Below are 15,999 nucleotides of genomic sequence, written 5' to 3'. Positions count from 1 at the left end.
CCGACTATTGCTCCAGCCCCTTCCTGATTCCTCAGTCCCTGTGGATGATGCCAGAATTCCTGGTTTTGTGGTGAAATCAACAGAAGAGGAACAGACGGCTCTGTCAAGTGCCGCAGCAGGCCTACCCAGCCGGGCCAGGCTCCTCCCCCAACTCCTGCTCGCCGAGCTGTGGTCTGCAAAGGACTGGAGCGTCGCCCCAAGCCCGGTCTCCCTCACGCCCCCCTGCTGAGACACCAGCCAGGCGCTCAGCTCCAAAGGCCAGCCCGCCCCTCCTTCTGCCACTGGCTGCTGCCTGGTAACCAAGGGAAACATGCACTGGGAGGAAGTCAGTCCAGAAGCTTCTGGGCCTTCAGCGGGGGCCTGCAGCCTGCAGGAGCTGGGGTGGGTGGGGTGGCCCTTTCTGACACCTTCCCCACTACCTCCCTTCCCCGCATCCACGGAGCAGAATCTAGCGGGGGAGGATGCAGGCGTCCTGCCTCCAAAGGCACCGCCCGGCCCTTCCGCACCTTCCCCAGCGCCGGACGCAACCTGGGGTCAGCACTGGGGCTGGCCTGGGCTGCTGACCAGGGTCTGGGGGCTCTGCGGGAGAGAGCGCAGGAGGGGGGTTCAGGCCGGCCGGAGGGTGTGGGGGGCCGGGAGAGTTCGGTTCCAGGGGAGTCCCAGGCTGAGTGGAGGTTCCCTCACCTGCTCGGAGCCGGCTCTGCTTCCCCCAGGACCCTGCGGGGCCGGGTGCGGGCTGGGCTCCCGTCGTTAGGGACGCCGCGCGTTGCCAGGGGGCGGGCCCGGGGCGCGTGCGCCCGAGTTCCACCCGCCCAGGGTCCCTGCCGGCGCCTTAGAGCCAATCTGCCCGTGATTTGGCATTCTGGGGCACCTTTCCCCCCCCCCCCCCCCCCGGACGGGTGGGGTTGTTTTGTGGGCAAAGGTAGAGGAAGGGGCCCTGGCAGAGCTCCCGGATGGGAAATGGGCAAACTTGTTCCTTCTTGGTCCTTGAGTGGAAGTGGGGATGGGGGTGACGGGCAGGCGGAGGGATAGTCCAGGGAAAAGCTCCGTGGGGTTGCAAGCCCCCAGGCTCCCACTGTCCCCTCCCTTCCCAGCCCAGCACCAGGCTGGAAGGTTCCCTACCTCGGGGCTCTCCTCCAGCCCTGGGTGATAGGAGGCCTGGTTCTCCTTCAGGGGCGCAGGTGGGCTCGAAAGCAAAGAAAGGGTCCTGCGGACGGGGAGGGGGGAGGGAGGGGAGCCCCCAGAGTAGTGGGCAGGACAGCCTGCAGGCAGAGCTTGGTTTTGATTTCAGGACGCTGCTGTGGTAACCGGCATCAGTTAGCCGCTCAGAAACTGATGTGTGAGGAAAGGGACACACGCACAGTTCCGCAACTTTGTGTCCTGGTTAAGGGTTGGGGGGGGGGGGCACACTCCCCTAGGAAAACTTCCCAACTCCCAGGAGCCCAGCGAGCGGCAGGGACTGGAGGGGGGGGGCCCTTCCGGCCCTCCTTGGTGACTCACCAGCAAGTCACTGGAGCATCGGGTGGAGGGACAGGGACAGGCAGCAGGGCTGGCTCCGCTCTGCTAACTTTAATTAGATACCTCACAACGTGGGGGCTCTGGACTTGAAGATGGGTCCCCCGGGGCCCTTCCCTTCATCCAAAAGCCATTTGGGGACAGCGGTGGAGCTCTAGCGTCCGGTGTGGGCCAGTGCGTGGTGCCAGCAGGTCGGGCGGGAGCTGCTCTCTGTCTTGGGTTTCCGGCTTTGGACTGCCCACTTCCGGGGGTCTCTCACTAGTGTCACTGAGGGGCTCTGCTCTAGTCCGCCGCCCCTCGCGCCTGCTCCCACTGGACTGTGCTTCCTCCTCCCTCCTACAGGTCTTGGCCCTCCCTCGTCCTCCATGTCCACGAGGCCCAGCTGCTTCCTAACCTTCCCAACCCTTCCAACCCGCCTTTCTGCAGAGACCTCATCACTCACTGCTGCTGGATTCTTTTGTTTGCTTGGTTGCTTCTTGGGCCACACCCGGCGATGCACAGGGGTCACTCCTGGCTCTGCACTCAGGAATTGCTCCTGGCAGTACTTGGGGGACCATATGGGATGCTGGGAATTGAACCCAAGTTGGCCATATGCAAGGCAAGCACCCTACCCACTGTCCTATTGTTCCAGCACCCATATATATATACTTCCTTTGGTGGGACTGTTTTCCCCACTAGAAGTTAAACCTCCACAAGGCAGGTCTGCTGGATTCCTGCCGCTGAGTCAGCAACTGACCAGTTGCTTGTGGCTGAGTTCATCAACAAAGTGGGACCCAGAGAGGACTCAGAGGCAGAAGTGCAAGTTCACAAGTTTAAAACCCAATGCCACCTGCTCACCTTCAGGGAGGCGCTGACGGTCCTGCTGTGACTCCCAGGGCCGTCAGTGCTAGTACGTCAGGGACAGCCACGAAGACCCACCCTGCGGGCCTCCGGCTCGAGATCCTGGTGCTAGGGACGCCCTTTGGGGTGCCTGGATGGGTCTGACGTAGGGAGCCCACTGGGCACTCCTGGGTTTCTGGCATGGCCCAGGTCTGGATGCCCGGCGGTCTTCCTGCCTAGTGTGTGTGTGGGGTCAGACTGCTGAGAGGTTGGCACCATAGGCCGGCTGCTGGAGGGGAAAGTCTGCTGTTGGCAAAGCAAAGGAACCTTCGAGAGCTCACTCTCTCCTCTGTGAAATACTTTTTAACGAGCCAGCACAGGCAGACAGCCTGTTTCTACACAGTCACATTTGTGGTGGGGGGGGAGGTGACTGGGCCCCTCCGCCGCCCCCAGCCCACATCTCCTCTGCAGGCAATCTTGGTAGGAATGGCCTCCTTCCGCTCAGCAGCTGGATTCCGGCCTCCAGTCCTGGGCTTCAGGCTCAGGGGCTGTTCTCAGGCTCCTCCAGGGCTCCGGCCACCAGCGTGTCCCCTTCCCCCCCATCTGGAATCATCCGAGCTCCCAGGGGTTGGGGGGGGGCGGGGGGAGGGCCCTGGGTCAGAGCTGGTTGAGGGCGTAGGCTCGGGCTGTGCTCAGGGCAGCATCCAGGTCCGAGGTGCTTCCGGTGCCCTGGGCCACCACCCGGGAGCCCCAGGCCTTACCCCCCATGTGGCGGCACACCTCCAGCGCCCAGGCCTCCGCTGTGAAGGCTGGTGTGGTGCCCTGGGGACAGAGACACCGGGGCAGTGACACAGCGGCTCTCCCCATCCTCTGCTCTGTGCACCCGCCAAACGGAGGTGGGGGGATTGATGAGGTGAGGCCAAGAGAAGGCAGGGCGTGGAGGTCAGGGAGGGTGCGAGTATGTGCATGTGTGTGATCGTTGTGTGTACCTGTGAGTGAGCGCCTCCGTGCACGTGTGTGTGCACGTGTGTATGCATGTGGTTGGGTGTATCATGCATATGTGTGTCCAGGTGTATCAGCACCTGTGCTCGTACGGTTGTGTGTGCACGTGTCTGTAACGTGTGTGTGCTTGCCCGCGTGTGCCCTCCCACCCCTTACCTGTGCCACCTGGCAGGCACACAGCACGCGGCCCAGGGGCTGGGGGCTGAGCAGCAGCACGGAGGTGTGGGGCGCCTGCTCGCACAGCTGCCGGACCACCTTCACCAGCACCTGGGAAGGGGAGCCGAGAGTGACCCCAGGGCCCCTGCTGTGCCCGGACCCGGAACCCACCCCCCACTCACACACCGAGAGGGACTCAGCGGAGACTGTGTCCACGATCACGGGCCCCTCCGAGTGCCGCTTCAGCAGTTCCTGGGTTTTCTGGGCAGCCTGGGGGTGGTGGTGGGGAGCTCAGGAGGACGGTGGTGCGTCAACCTGGGAGGCACGAGGCCCCCAATTCTGCACCAAACCCCATCCACAGGCCCGTCCACTCCTCTTCTCTCTTCGTGGCAGTGTGACCTTCAGCCTGCGGTGGGGGGTGGCAGGGTCCAACTGCCCTCACCATACCCCTACCCCGCCACTGCCCTTCCTCTCTTTAGCTCCTGGCCCCCACGAATAGGCCACGGAGGTGCGCATGCGCATCCCCAGGCTGGAGCACAGATGGACGGGGCAGGCGGGGGCCAGAGCAGGAGACGCTACAATGTGGGGGGGAGGGGCATTAGGGCTGAAGGGCTCATTCCAGTAGCTTCCTGGAGGGGGGCTGGGCCAGAACGGGGGGGGGGGGCAGGGGTGTGTGTGGGGGTGTGGTGACGGGGGAGGAGGCTGGTGTGGTGTCTGGCAGGAGAAGGCTGCGGCCCCCCCCCCACCGCCCCCCTGCCTCCCCAGGGCTTGTCTCTGCCGTGTCTCTGTTTCGGGGTGCAGGGGTGCAGACCTGGCCCACTTCCAGCTTCCGGACGGCGGTGTTGGCGCGCCGCTGCAGTGTCTTCAGAGCGGCCTGCAGCTCCCGCCGCTGCCACTGGGGCATCAGGGCCGTGTCCACTGCCTAGGCCAGAAGCCGTCCCTCATCCCTGGCCCGCCACGCGCACCCTGGTCCCACCCAGCACAGGGGAACTGGAGAGGGAGGGAGTGGGGGTGGGGTGGGGCGCAGGGAGCCTCACGTCCGAGAGGCGGCCCATGTCCTTGGCCAGCCTCTGTGCCTGCACCGAGTCCTGGCTGCCCCGGCTCAGTCGCTCGGCGGCCGCCTCCACCTCCTGGGCCAGGCGCTGGCCCACCTCGCGGGCCTGCAGGGGGAGAGAAGGACGCCCAGGCGCTCTCTGGCTGTGTTCTCCCGGGCCCCGGGGCCCCCCAGAGCACGGCTGGTCAGGGTCTCCCAGGAGACCCCGAGTAGTTAGCCGGGAGCAGCCTGGGGAACCCGCGTGGACACGGGTCTGCCGCTGGGCACCTGCGCCCTGGCATGTCCGTGTGTCCTATCCCCCACGTCCAGGCCCGGCCGGCTGGCTCACCTGCTGGGCCTGTTCCCCGGTGACCGCCAGCAGGCGGGTGGTGCCCTTGGTGAGCTGGCGTTCCCCTGTGATGACCAGGTCCCCAATTGCCCCCGTGCGGAGCAAGTGTCTGCGGACAGAGGGGACAGGAAGTGAGGGAGCCGCGGGGGAGGGGACAGCAGCCGGAGCCCCCTGAGCCAGGTGGGCAGGTGGGGCGGGGGAAAGGGGGGACTCACGTGCCACAGCACAGCTCCACGGATGCCTGCAGTGCCGCCTGGGAGGCCGGGTCCAGGGCCTGGGCCACAGGGACCCCCACCGACACCACCCGCACAGGGTCCGGGTACACCTGAGGGTGAGAACGAGAGGCCCCCGCGTCCGGACACTGGCTGGACAGGGGCCGGTCACCCCCACTCCAGGGGCTCCCCCAGCTCACCTCGTCCAGGGAGCGCAGGCCTGGCACATGGGCCGTGAGCGCCAGGGACACTTCCTCCGTGTACACGGTCTCATCCTGCTCCACAGCCTGGCGCACGGTACCCTCCACCACCCGGAGCTGCTCTGGGCTCAAGGGCGCCTGGGCGGTGGGCGGGGAGGGGTCAGTGGGGAGGAAGGGGAGGATGTCAGGCAGCCTGGATGGTAGAAGTGGTGTGCCAGAGAATTCCCACTCTCCCCAGATTCCCAAGGGAGGCTGGCACCTAACAGGTGCCCAATAAACGTGTGTGATGGTGAGTTAAAATCGATTTTTGCAGGGACCAGATAGTACAGTGGGTAGGGAGTTTGCCTTGCACAAGGTCAACCCAAGTTCAATCCCTGAGCCCTGTCAGGGATGACTGAGCGCAGAGCTGGGAGGAATACCTGAGCTCCACCAGGAATGACCCCTAAGCACAGAGCCGGGAGGAAGCCCTGAGTTCCACCTGGAGTGGCCTCGGAGCACAGGGCCGGGAGGAAGCCCTGAGCATCGTCTGATGTGGCCTCCAAACAAAGCAAGCTTTTTGGGGTGGTGTCAGGGCTGGAGCCTGGGGCCTCACGCTTGCAAGCACATCCCCAGCCCCTTGACAAGACACCCGAGGAGCTGGCAGCTGCCCTCTGAAGCTCCCTGGGCGTCCGGCTACAGTTCTTTCCCTAGGCACCGGAAGTGGCTGGACAAGAAGCAACTGTTTCCAGTCGGGGAGCTCTCAAGGGGCAGCTGATTGCAAGGGGCATAGGATGGCGGAGCAAGGAGCACTTGGGGAACTGGCACCCTGTGAGTGCTTTGGTCCAAACGTAAAGCAGGTGAGAGAGCACGTGGGTAACACAGGAACAAGGGAGCTGGGTGGGGGTGGGGGGCTGGGAGGGGCTGAGGGGACAGCAGGGGTGCAGAGAGGGGCTGGCCTGACCCTGCCTGGCAACGGAGGGGTTTGGAAGAGGACAACCACTCAACGAACAAATGGGGGACCCCGGGGACTGAAACCTCCAACTTCCCACACGGGCCCAAGCATCCTTCTTTTCCACAGACCGACAAGCCGTTAGTTTGCAGCATTTGGCGTTTCGGGGCAGCGCATGACCCCGTTGGATGTGTCTTCACTACTGCGGCCTCCCAGAGTCCCAGGGTCGCCCCCACTATCGGATCGACCCTGTTCTGCCCCTCCCCTGCCCCCCCGAAACGATCCCCTCACGCCCGCCTTGCCGGGGCACTGCTCACCTGGGTGGCCACGTCGAAGCGCAGCCGGTCGGGGCTGACATGGGAGCCGCGCTGCTCTGTGCCAGGGCCGAGTGCCTGCCGCAGCGCCCAGCTCAGCAGGTGGGTGGCCGTGTGCTTCTCCATGCAGCCCAGGCGCCAGGCCTGAGGGTGAAGGGGTGATGGTGGCGAGGATGGGTGGGGTGGGGTGGGGTGTGCGTGCGTGGGGGAGGGCAGTGCAGAGGGGCAGCGGGGTGGGGCCCTACCTTGTCCACATGCAGCTGCACCTGGTCCCCCACCTGCAGGCACTCGGGGGCCACCACCTCATGCAGGACAAAGGCCCCGCAGACCTGGGCGCGGGTCACTGGGAACAGCACGTCCTGCGGGCAGGCAGGGGACCGATCAGAGCCTTTCTTTCTCCTGGGTGCCCCTCCCTGCTCCAGACGCCTCCTGCGTCCTGGGGGGGGGGTGTGGTGGGGTGGTGGGGGCTCACCTGCTGCCCCACCCGGACCAGGTAGCCCCGGTCTGAAGCCTGGCCCCCCTGTTCGGCGTAGAAGTTGGTCCGGTCCAAGAGGAGGCCACAGCGCTGGCCGTCCCCCACGGCGGCCACGGCTTTTCCGTCCTCGGTGTACAGCTGGAGGACCTGCGCCTCACAGGGGCCGAACTCTGCAGGGGCGGGGTGGGCAGAGGTCTGAGGGGTGGGGGAGTGGGGAGGACTCATCCTGGGGGGGGGGGGGGGGAGGGAGGGATATGGCGCCCCCAGTGGCCGCCCCGGTGAATGCAGGGACGTCAGACCCATCTGGGTCAGGCAAGCTGGTCTGGGTCCCCAACTGGGTACCCGGCTCTCACCGTAACCCCTGCTGGGGTGCAGGGAGTAGTCGTACTTGTGGCTGTCGTCGGTGGGGGGAAGCCCTTGGCGCTGCAGCTCCCCCAGTGCGTGCACGTCGAGCTGCAGCCCCTGCTCCTGTGCCGGCTCGACCTGCCGGGCGCGGTGCTGCAGGGAGGCCCACAGGGAGCTCACAGACTGCCCACCGGCGCGCGGGGCTCAGGGGCAGGTCGCCCCTGCTCACCCCCGCGGAGGGACAGGGGCAGGGATGGCTCTCCTGGAGGACCTCTCCCCTCCAGGAGCCCAGGGGGAGGTGGCCAACAGAACCTTGGGAGGGGTGGGGGGGGGGGTTCCAACCTGTACCTGGGCCTCCTCCTGGGCCAGGCGGGCCAGTCCGGCAGAATCCAGCTGCACCCCTTTCTCTTCCAGCATCAGCTCCACTAGGTCCAGGGGGATCCCCAGATTCCCCGAGAGCGACAAGGACCAGGCAACCTCAGCTGTGAGGGAGGAAAACAAGGGAAAAGGAGGGGGGAGAGGCAGGACAAGGCAGGGTGTGTGAGTGAAAGGGTCAGGGCTGGATAGGGGGTGTGAGTGTGTAAAGGGGGCAGGACAGGGCGTGTGTGTGTGTGTGTGTGGTGGAGGTCAGAGAAGGGCCAGTGTTATTCCAGGGGGAAAGGGTGTTGTCCCTCCGCCTGCTCCCCCTAGACGGCTCGGTGGTCGCCATCCTCCAGAGGCCATTGGACAGTCAGGTTTGGGCCCTCAGTGACGAGACACGTGGGGCCTCATGGGATAGGGGTGGAGATGGCCCTTCCCTGCCTGCCCCAACGAGACCCTGAGTCACCTCCCATGAGCGGCCTCTCTGGCTCCTGATCAAGCTGCTTAATGACAATGATCCAAGAGACTCAGGAGCAAATCTCGGAACCAAGCAGGTTTTGGCAGAAATCCCTCCAGATTTAATTGTTAAAATTTTGGAATTTCAAAATCGTGCAGCCACTACTGCAGCCACGTGACATCATATGTTATTCATAACCAGCAACAGAAAGCAAATTGTCTACGGTTGCCTTTTCAGCAGATCTGAGTGTTGGGGTCACTGTCACTGTCCTTCCGTTGTTCCTTGATTTGCTTGAGCGGGCCCAGTAACATTGTGAAACTTGTTACTGTGTTTGGCATATCGAATACGTCACGGGTAGCTTGCCAGGCTCTGCCGTGTGGGCGAGATACTCTCGGTAGCTTGCCAGGCTCTCCGAGAGGGGCGGAGGAATTGAACTCGGGTCGGCCGTGTCGGCTGTGTGCAAGGTAAAATCCCAAATAACAATTGTGGGTCTGGTGTCAAAAATATTGAATGTAATCAAAGTAGAGAGAGAGTAATGTGGAAATCATCTGCCCCACAGGAAGGGAGAAGGTGTGAGATGGGGGTCCCATACTGGGGTCTTGGGGGGTGGAGAATGGGCACTGGTGAAGTTACGGGTGTTTCATTGTTTCATTGTATTCACAGCCCGACTTAAACCCGAAAGCTTTGTAACTGCTCTCACGGTGATTCAATAAATAAAATTTTAAAAAATGGGGGAAAAAAAAAGTAAGGTGGAGTTCATGCCCAATTCAATCAGCTAATCAGTGGCTGAATAAATAGCAGTACTCCTACACTGAAAGAAAAAAAAAGAGAAGGGCCAGTGTTTCTGACCACACAGAGAGCACTTGGGCAGCCTGGGGGAAGGGGGGTCATCCTCTGGGCGTGCCACTGGAGAGGACAACATGGGACGGAAGGGGGGCGGGCACCCCCCAGCGCCCTACTCACCTGGGAACAGGTCGGAAGGGCCCAGGCGCTTCAGGGTCCTGTCGATGATGCGCCGGCCCCGCTGCAGGGAGGCCAGGAAGGCGGCCTCGCCCTCGGACACCACGCGGGCCACCTGCAGGGCACAGGGCAGCACAGGGCTGGGCGGGGGAGCTCCCCACTGCTCAGTCCCCCCTGCCTGGGGCTGGGGTCTGTACCTGCTCTGCGTTCTTCCCCAGCTCCGGGTAGGCGTCTCCCTGCCGGATGAGGAGAGGCCTAAGGGCTGGGGATGGCAATCGGCCCCCCACCCCCCCCACCCCCCCAGATATCCACCCTGGGACTCTGCCAAGCGGGTCCAGGCAGAGGCGGGTTCCAGGGCCGCTATGCAGCCCAGCGTCCTCCAGCGGCGGACAGGATGATGCACCCTGGGAGAGCCTGGGCTGGGGCACCACCTCTGGCCCAACTCCCCGCTCCCCAGGAAGGTCCAGGGGAGGCCCCTGGGTACTGTCCTTACCAGCGTCTCTACCACCACCGGCACCAGGCTGCTGAGGAAGCCGGGGGGTGCCCGCAGCACCTCGGCAGAGAACCGCACGGCGCGCCGCAGGATGTGTCGGAGAACCAGTCTGGAGGGTTCAGAGCCCAGATGTGAGCGGCACAGAGGGCGGCAGCGTGCGCCCCCACCTCAATCTCCAACCCCCCCCCCACTCGCCCCCCACCCCCGTTGTGACTCACGGGGCACCCGACATCCCCGGGGAAACGCCGTCGGCGATGCAGACACTGAGGGTGCGGATGTGGTCAGCCACCACGCGGTAGGCTGTGTCCGTACGCCCCTCGTCCAGCGCCCCGACCCGGCCCTGGTAACGGGGTGCCCCGCAGCCCTGGGAAGCAGAGGAGACATGGGGGTGTCGGTCACAGCTGGACCGGCCTAACTCAGCAGGGGGCCGGAGACCCAGGGGCCAGACCCGCGCACATGCTGCCGTGGGGGTCGCAGCACTCTGGGGGCGGGGGTGGGGGTGGGGGGGAGAGGGTGGGCACAGCAGGGTCTGCAAGAGCTGCACAGCCAGCGGGCCGGGCACGCCGGGGCTCACCTGGTGGATGGCGCTGAGCAGAGGGGAGAAGAGGTCCGTGTCGTAGGTGGAGCGCTGGCCCTGCAGCACGGCCACCAGCCTCTCCAGGCCCATCCCCGTGTCCACATGCTGCTGGGGCAGGGGCTGCAGGCTCCCATCAGCCTCTCTGGAGGAGAGCGGGGTGTGGTCCCGGCACGGGTCCGAGACCCGAGAGGAAAAAGACAGGGGCAGGTGGGCAGGGAGTGCAGAAAACCATTCCCAGCCTTGCCCCAAAAGCAAAGTGATGGCCCTGGGCCTGTCCTTCCTCATCAGGGTGACCACCTTCCCCTGCTTGGACCCCCACCCCCCTTGCTGAACCCAGACATCCCCTGTCCAGGACAAAACTCTTCAGATTGGCAATAATTATGTTTTGTTGTTCTTCTTGAGTTGGGCTAGAGTGATAGCACAGCCGCGCAAGGGCGTTTGCCTCGCACGTGGCCAACCTGGCTGGACCAGGTTCGATTCCTCCACCCCCTCTCGGAGAGCCCGGCAAGCTACTGAGAGTATTTTGCCCGCACGGCAAAGCCTGGCAAGCTCCCCGTGACGTATTTGATATGCCAAACACAGTCGCAACAAGTCTCATAATGGAGACGTCACTGGGCCCGCTCGAGCAACTCGATGAACAATGGGAGGACAGTGACAGCTGTTCTTGAGTTACACCAGGTGATGCTCAGGAGTCATTCACGGCTGTGCTCAGGAGTGATGCCCTGGTGGTGTTTGAGGGACCAGAGGGATCAAACAGACAGCAGGGAGGAGGCAAGGCCTTCACCTCTGCATTTTTCTTTTGGCCCCAGCAGCCAAGCTTAAGCTTAAGCGACTGTCAAGTTCAATCCATGTTGAAAGAGAGCCGAGGCCAGAGAGCAGCACGATTGGTCTGAGCCCGTGTTATCTGGGATGTGCCCCGAAGCACCACTGCAGGGCCTGCTCGTCTAGGAGGGGACTCTTGTCTCCTGAGGGCTACCCGGGCCACTGGACTGGGGAACTTCCTCCTGCTTCAGGACCCCCATTACCTGTTGTGCTGCATGAAGACCAAGTTCCAAAGCTCCACCAGCTGAGGGGCTCCCACCCCACCAGCGAGGTCATAGTGGATCTCGGTACAAGGCCCACAGGGCCCAGTGTCCCCCATCTCCCAGAAGTTCTCTTGTGGTCCAAAGGCAAGCACACGGCTGACAGGCACCCTGGGAAGAAAGTTGGGTGCCCGGTGGGGACACAGACAAACCCTCTGGGTCGAGCACCCGTCCCGTGGGCCCAGCAACAGGAGGTGCTGAACCTCCTTGTCATCGCACCCTGACATATGCCAAGGGGCTGACGATGGGCGCTGGTCACCCTCAGCGAGTTGACAAACGTGGAGGTGTGGACTCACCCTAAGCTGAGCCAGATGTCCCTGCTCTCCACATCTGGGCCGAGCCCCATCTTGGGGTCCCCACCAAAGTAAGAGACCCAGAGCCTGTCCTCGGGGATCCTGTAGACCTGGGTCAGCAGTTCCCAGGCCATGCGGCAAGCTTCCTCCTGCGGGGGGTGGGGCAGAGGCAGAGGGTGGAGAGTCTACGGAGCTGCATGAACCCATCCCTCCATGTCTGACGCCCATGTCACTGCCCACCTTGTGTCCAGAGGGTTTGTGTTGATCCCTGTGCTCAGGGATCACTCCTGGCATTGCTCAAAGGGTCAGATGTGGCATCAAGGCTGGAACCTGAGTTGATTGGGGGCAAAGCAAGTACCTTCCCTGCTGTACTCTCTCTCTCTCTCTGGCTTCTGTTTGTCTCTGCCACACCCTGAGATACTGGGGGATATCCCCCCACCTTGTGGCTGGGGGCTATTTGCCAGCATCTGCTATCTAGGGGGCCATGTCAGCATCTGCTATCTTCCTCGCCCCTCTGCTTGAGTTTCTTCCTGCCCAGAAAGCTTTGTTCTTCTTCCTGAGCCAACTATTTCTCAAGTTCCCAAACCCCTTCTCCTCCAGGAAAGAGCCTCCAGCCAGCTTGAACTGGGATGACTTCACTCCTGCATGTCCATATTACCACCTGAGCGTGTGTTCCTACAAACAGTGACTAGCCTTCAGGCATCAGAGACAGTCCGATTCCAGCACTTAGCCTGTCGAGTATGAGACCCGCCTCGGCAGACCCAAGGAGTGAGGACAGGGCTCGTCATGAACCCCGTCTCGGTCCTGACCACGAGCCCTTCCCAATCCCAGGGGCTTCCCAGAGACACTCACCTTAAAATATTCCCCCCCAAAGGCCCAATTGCCAAGCATCTCAAAGAAGGTATGATGAGAGAGGTCCCGGCCCACGTCCTCTAGATCATTGTGGCGGCCTCCAGCCCTCACGCACTTCTGGCTGTTGGCCACTCTTCGGAAGCTGGCCATCTCACTTCGGGGATCCACAGTACCCAGGAAGATCGGCTTGAACTGGAAACACATGGAGAGGATGGAAGGGGTCTAGCCCAGTCCCTCAGTAGGAGGGGGATGTGGGGAACAGAGCAGAGACGGTGCTATGGCAGTGCGGTTTTGGTCCAGAGGGCAATGGGGGACCTGGGGGTCTCCCATCTGTTGTATGGGGGGGCACACAGGGGAAAAATAAGTTATGAAACAGACCCTTTGCTAGAGTGAATAAGGGGAGAAATGTGCTTGCTGGTGGCCGAGAACAGGGTATGGCACGACTGTGTCCTTCATTCCAGCCTCTTCCACCATACCCAGAACCTCCAGGGTACACAACAGAATGCACGGGGCACTCCTTCTTAACAATGTCAGTACTTAATAGGGATGCGACCATGTCGCCCATTTTACGGATGAAGACAATGGCGTCTGGTCTGGAGAGGGTAAAAATGTCACACAAAGCCAGATGCTGAGAGGACATAATTTAGCAAACTCTCGTCAATCAACATTTATTTGACGAATGAATTTTATTTATTTATTTTTGGTGTTTGGGCCAGAGTGATAGCATAGCGGGTAGGGCGTTAGTCTTGCACTTGGCGGACTTGGGTTCGATTCCTCCACCCACCTCTGAGAGCCCGGCCAGCTACCAAGAATATCCCACCCACAGCGCAAAGCCTGGCAAGCAACCCGTGAAGTATTCAATGTACCAAACACAGTAACAACAAGTCTCACAATGGAGACGTTACTGATGTCCAACTGAGAAAATCCATGAACAAAAACCGGAGGACAGTGCTACAGATCTATTTTTGGTGTTTGGACCACACCCAGCGGTGCTCAGGAATTGCTTCTGGTTCTGCGCTCAGGGGTGACTCCTGGCGGGGCGCTGGAGGAGGGGGGCCCAAATGGGGTGCCCGGGATGGAACCTAGGTCGACCACGTGCAAGGCAAACGCCCTATCCTCTGGACCACCACCACTCCAGCCTCCCGAATTGGTTTATTTTAAAACACGAGGGACATGAAGCCAAACAACCCCCGACTCTGCCCCATCGGCGCCACACCCGCTACTAACGGGCTCCTACGTGGTAGGGCCGGCAGAGCTCTGAGGACCCCTACCCAGCGCCCCCAACCTTGCCTGTGCCGCACCGCCCTCGGGCCCCGCCCTCTGCCGCTCCCGTCCAATCCCTGGGCGCCGTGCGCGGAGGACGCCCTCAAGCCCCGCCCCCTGCCGCTTCTGTCCAATTCCCGGGCGCCGTGCGCGGAGGACGCCCGCAAGCCCCGCCCCGCCGGCGCGGCCCGACCCCCACCTGGTTCATGCCCGCGTTGACGAAAAGCAAAGTGGGGTCCCCGCGGGGCCGCACGGAAGCCGAGGGCACCACGCGGTGGCCATGGCGGTCCCGAAAGAAGCTCAGGAAGGCGCTGCGCACGGCGGCGGCCGCGGCTGGAGGGGGCTGGGATGAATGCGGCCGACGGCCCGGGCCCGGCCAGGGGGGCGTCCTCCGAACGGCCCACCGCAGCTGCCCGGCCGCTACCGACGCCGCCATCTTAACTCTGGGCAACGACTTCACGGGGTCAAAGGGCACCTCCGGGCGAGAAAGCGCTGTGAGGAGGACGCTGTGTGCCGGGAGCTGCGAACAGCGGCCCCTGGCGGGTGGAGGACTTGGGTAGGGTGGGCACAGGTCCTGCCTCCAGGGTGGAAATGAATGAGAAGGCGATTCCTGGTGCACAGTAGGGCTTTAATCCCTCCGCACTAAGTTTTAAAAAATTATTTATTGAATAGCCCTCCTCGAACCCTGCCAGGAGTGATCCCTGAGTACAGAGCCCAGACTAAACCCGGGGCACCTACATGTGTGGGCCCCAGCCAGAAAAACAAGTGTTGGGGCCTGAGAGGTAGTTCAGATAGTGGTGCCGGGAGGGTGCTTGCCTTCCATGTAGCGGACCGGGGTTCCATCCCACGTATCCCATATGGTCCCTTGAGCGCCGCCAGGAATGATTCTTGAGTGCAGAGCCAGGAGTAACCTTTGAGCGTCGCTGGTTGCGCCCCCAAAACCAACCCCCCAAAAAATGTTTATCGGGGTGGTGGAGATAGCTCAAAGAGGAAGGAGCTTATGCTTTGCTTATTTGCTTATTTGATAGTTTAGGGGAGGGAGCCCAGAGTAGTTAGCTGGGCGTAGCCCCCAGCATCTGTAGGTGTGGGCCCCCCCAAACCAATCACCCCACCCCAAATATTTACGTATATATGTATTATATATATATATATATTGAGAGAGAGAGAGACACTGAGCCTACTATGTGTCAATCGCCGTTTTAGGCACTTAAAGTACACTGTACGATCACCATCACGACCATCCTGACCATCCTGTTGTTCGTCGATTGCCTCGAGCAGGCCCCAGTAACGTCTCCTTCATCCTAGCCCTGAGATTTTTTAAAAGTGCCATATTAAAGGTTCTTCCAGGGTTAGGAGAATGAGACCCATCATTGTTACTGGTATTTGGCATATTGGGTACACCAAGGGGAATTGGCACCAGGGGGCCAGTTGGTGGGTGTGACCCCTGCCTCCTGGAATTTGGAGGATCTGGGTGGAGGATGCTCAGCCCCAATCCGAGCAGGCTTGGAGATCTCAGCCCCGGGACCTGCATGCCTTTGTTCCTCTGCTGGTACCTTCATGCGTGTAGAGAGTGGTCTCAGCATGGTGGTGGCTGGTTCTGGAGGTCTTCAGCTGCCGGACCCCTGGTCGGGCGGGGAGGGAAACTCAACCCGCTCCCCTCCAGGGGGCCCTGGCGAGGACAGCCAGGCTCAGGGTAATCCCATCAACGGCCCAAGACCCAGAGACTAGAAAACCCAGCTCCCGGAAGAGAACACTGTGCACTCATAACAAAATTTACAAGACCCTGTGCTCTCCTTGTAGCTGTGATTGTTACATTTAGTCATTCTACAAGGTTGCAGATGGAGTTTTGTTTGCAGCAAACAAAAAAATTCTCCAAACTGAAATATGAATGTATTATTGTCACTGTCACTGTCCTCCTGTTCATCGATTTGCTCGAGCAGGCCCAGTAATGTCTCCATCGTGAGACTTTGTTGTTACTGTGTTTGGCATATCGAATACATCACGGGGAGCTTGCCAGGCTCTGCCGTGCGGGCGAGATACTCTCGGTAGCTTGCCAGGCTCTCCGAGAGGGGCGGAGGAATCGAACTGGGGTCGGCCATGCTGGCTGCGTGCAAGGCAAACGCTCTACCCGCTGTGCTATCGCTCCAGCCCATGAATGTATTATTACAGAAATTATTCTAGCAGGGGCCTTCACCCAGACATCACATCACTACTTTTTCTTTTTTTCTCTCAGATTTTGCTCAGGTTTTGCATGACAGTAATACGCTTGGGGTTTTAAGACTGATGTGGATCTGGTGTGGAAGCATGATTTTTT

At 61.6% G+C, this 15,999-nt stretch overlaps 1 protein-coding gene across 1 annotated transcript; it reads right to left on the bottom strand.

Annotated features, from left to right (window-relative positions):
* Positions 1-2,410: 2,410 nt before the first annotated feature.
* Positions 2,411-14,121, bottom strand: AARS2 (alanyl-tRNA synthetase 2, mitochondrial). Its single transcript, XM_056126177.1, has 22 exons — positions 13,885-14,121; positions 12,423-12,614; positions 11,574-11,719; positions 11,221-11,388; positions 10,193-10,337; positions 9,837-9,982; positions 9,619-9,727; positions 9,323-9,361; positions 9,129-9,240; positions 7,697-7,830; positions 7,357-7,501; positions 7,001-7,173; positions 6,774-6,887; positions 6,532-6,672; positions 5,287-5,424; positions 5,090-5,199; positions 4,875-4,983; positions 4,530-4,652; positions 4,304-4,414; positions 3,679-3,762; positions 3,493-3,603; positions 2,411-3,156 (listed from the first exon to the last, which is right to left on the bottom strand). The coding sequence occupies exons 1-22, from the start codon at positions 14,119-14,121 to the stop codon at positions 2,992-2,994; spliced, it is 2,952 nt and encodes a 983-aa protein (XP_055982152.1). The 3' UTR covers positions 2,411-2,991.
* Positions 14,122-15,999: the final 1,878 nt, after the last annotated feature.

This window comes from Sorex fumeus, unplaced genomic scaffold (assembly GCF_029834395.1).
Source record: "Sorex fumeus unplaced genomic scaffold, SorFum_2.1 ptg000061l, whole genome shotgun sequence".
NCBI classification, from domain to species: Eukaryota; Metazoa; Chordata; class Mammalia; order Eulipotyphla; family Soricidae; genus Sorex; species Sorex fumeus.
Note: the sequence above shows the minus strand (reverse complement) of the source record. Positions and strands in the feature narration are given on the sequence as shown.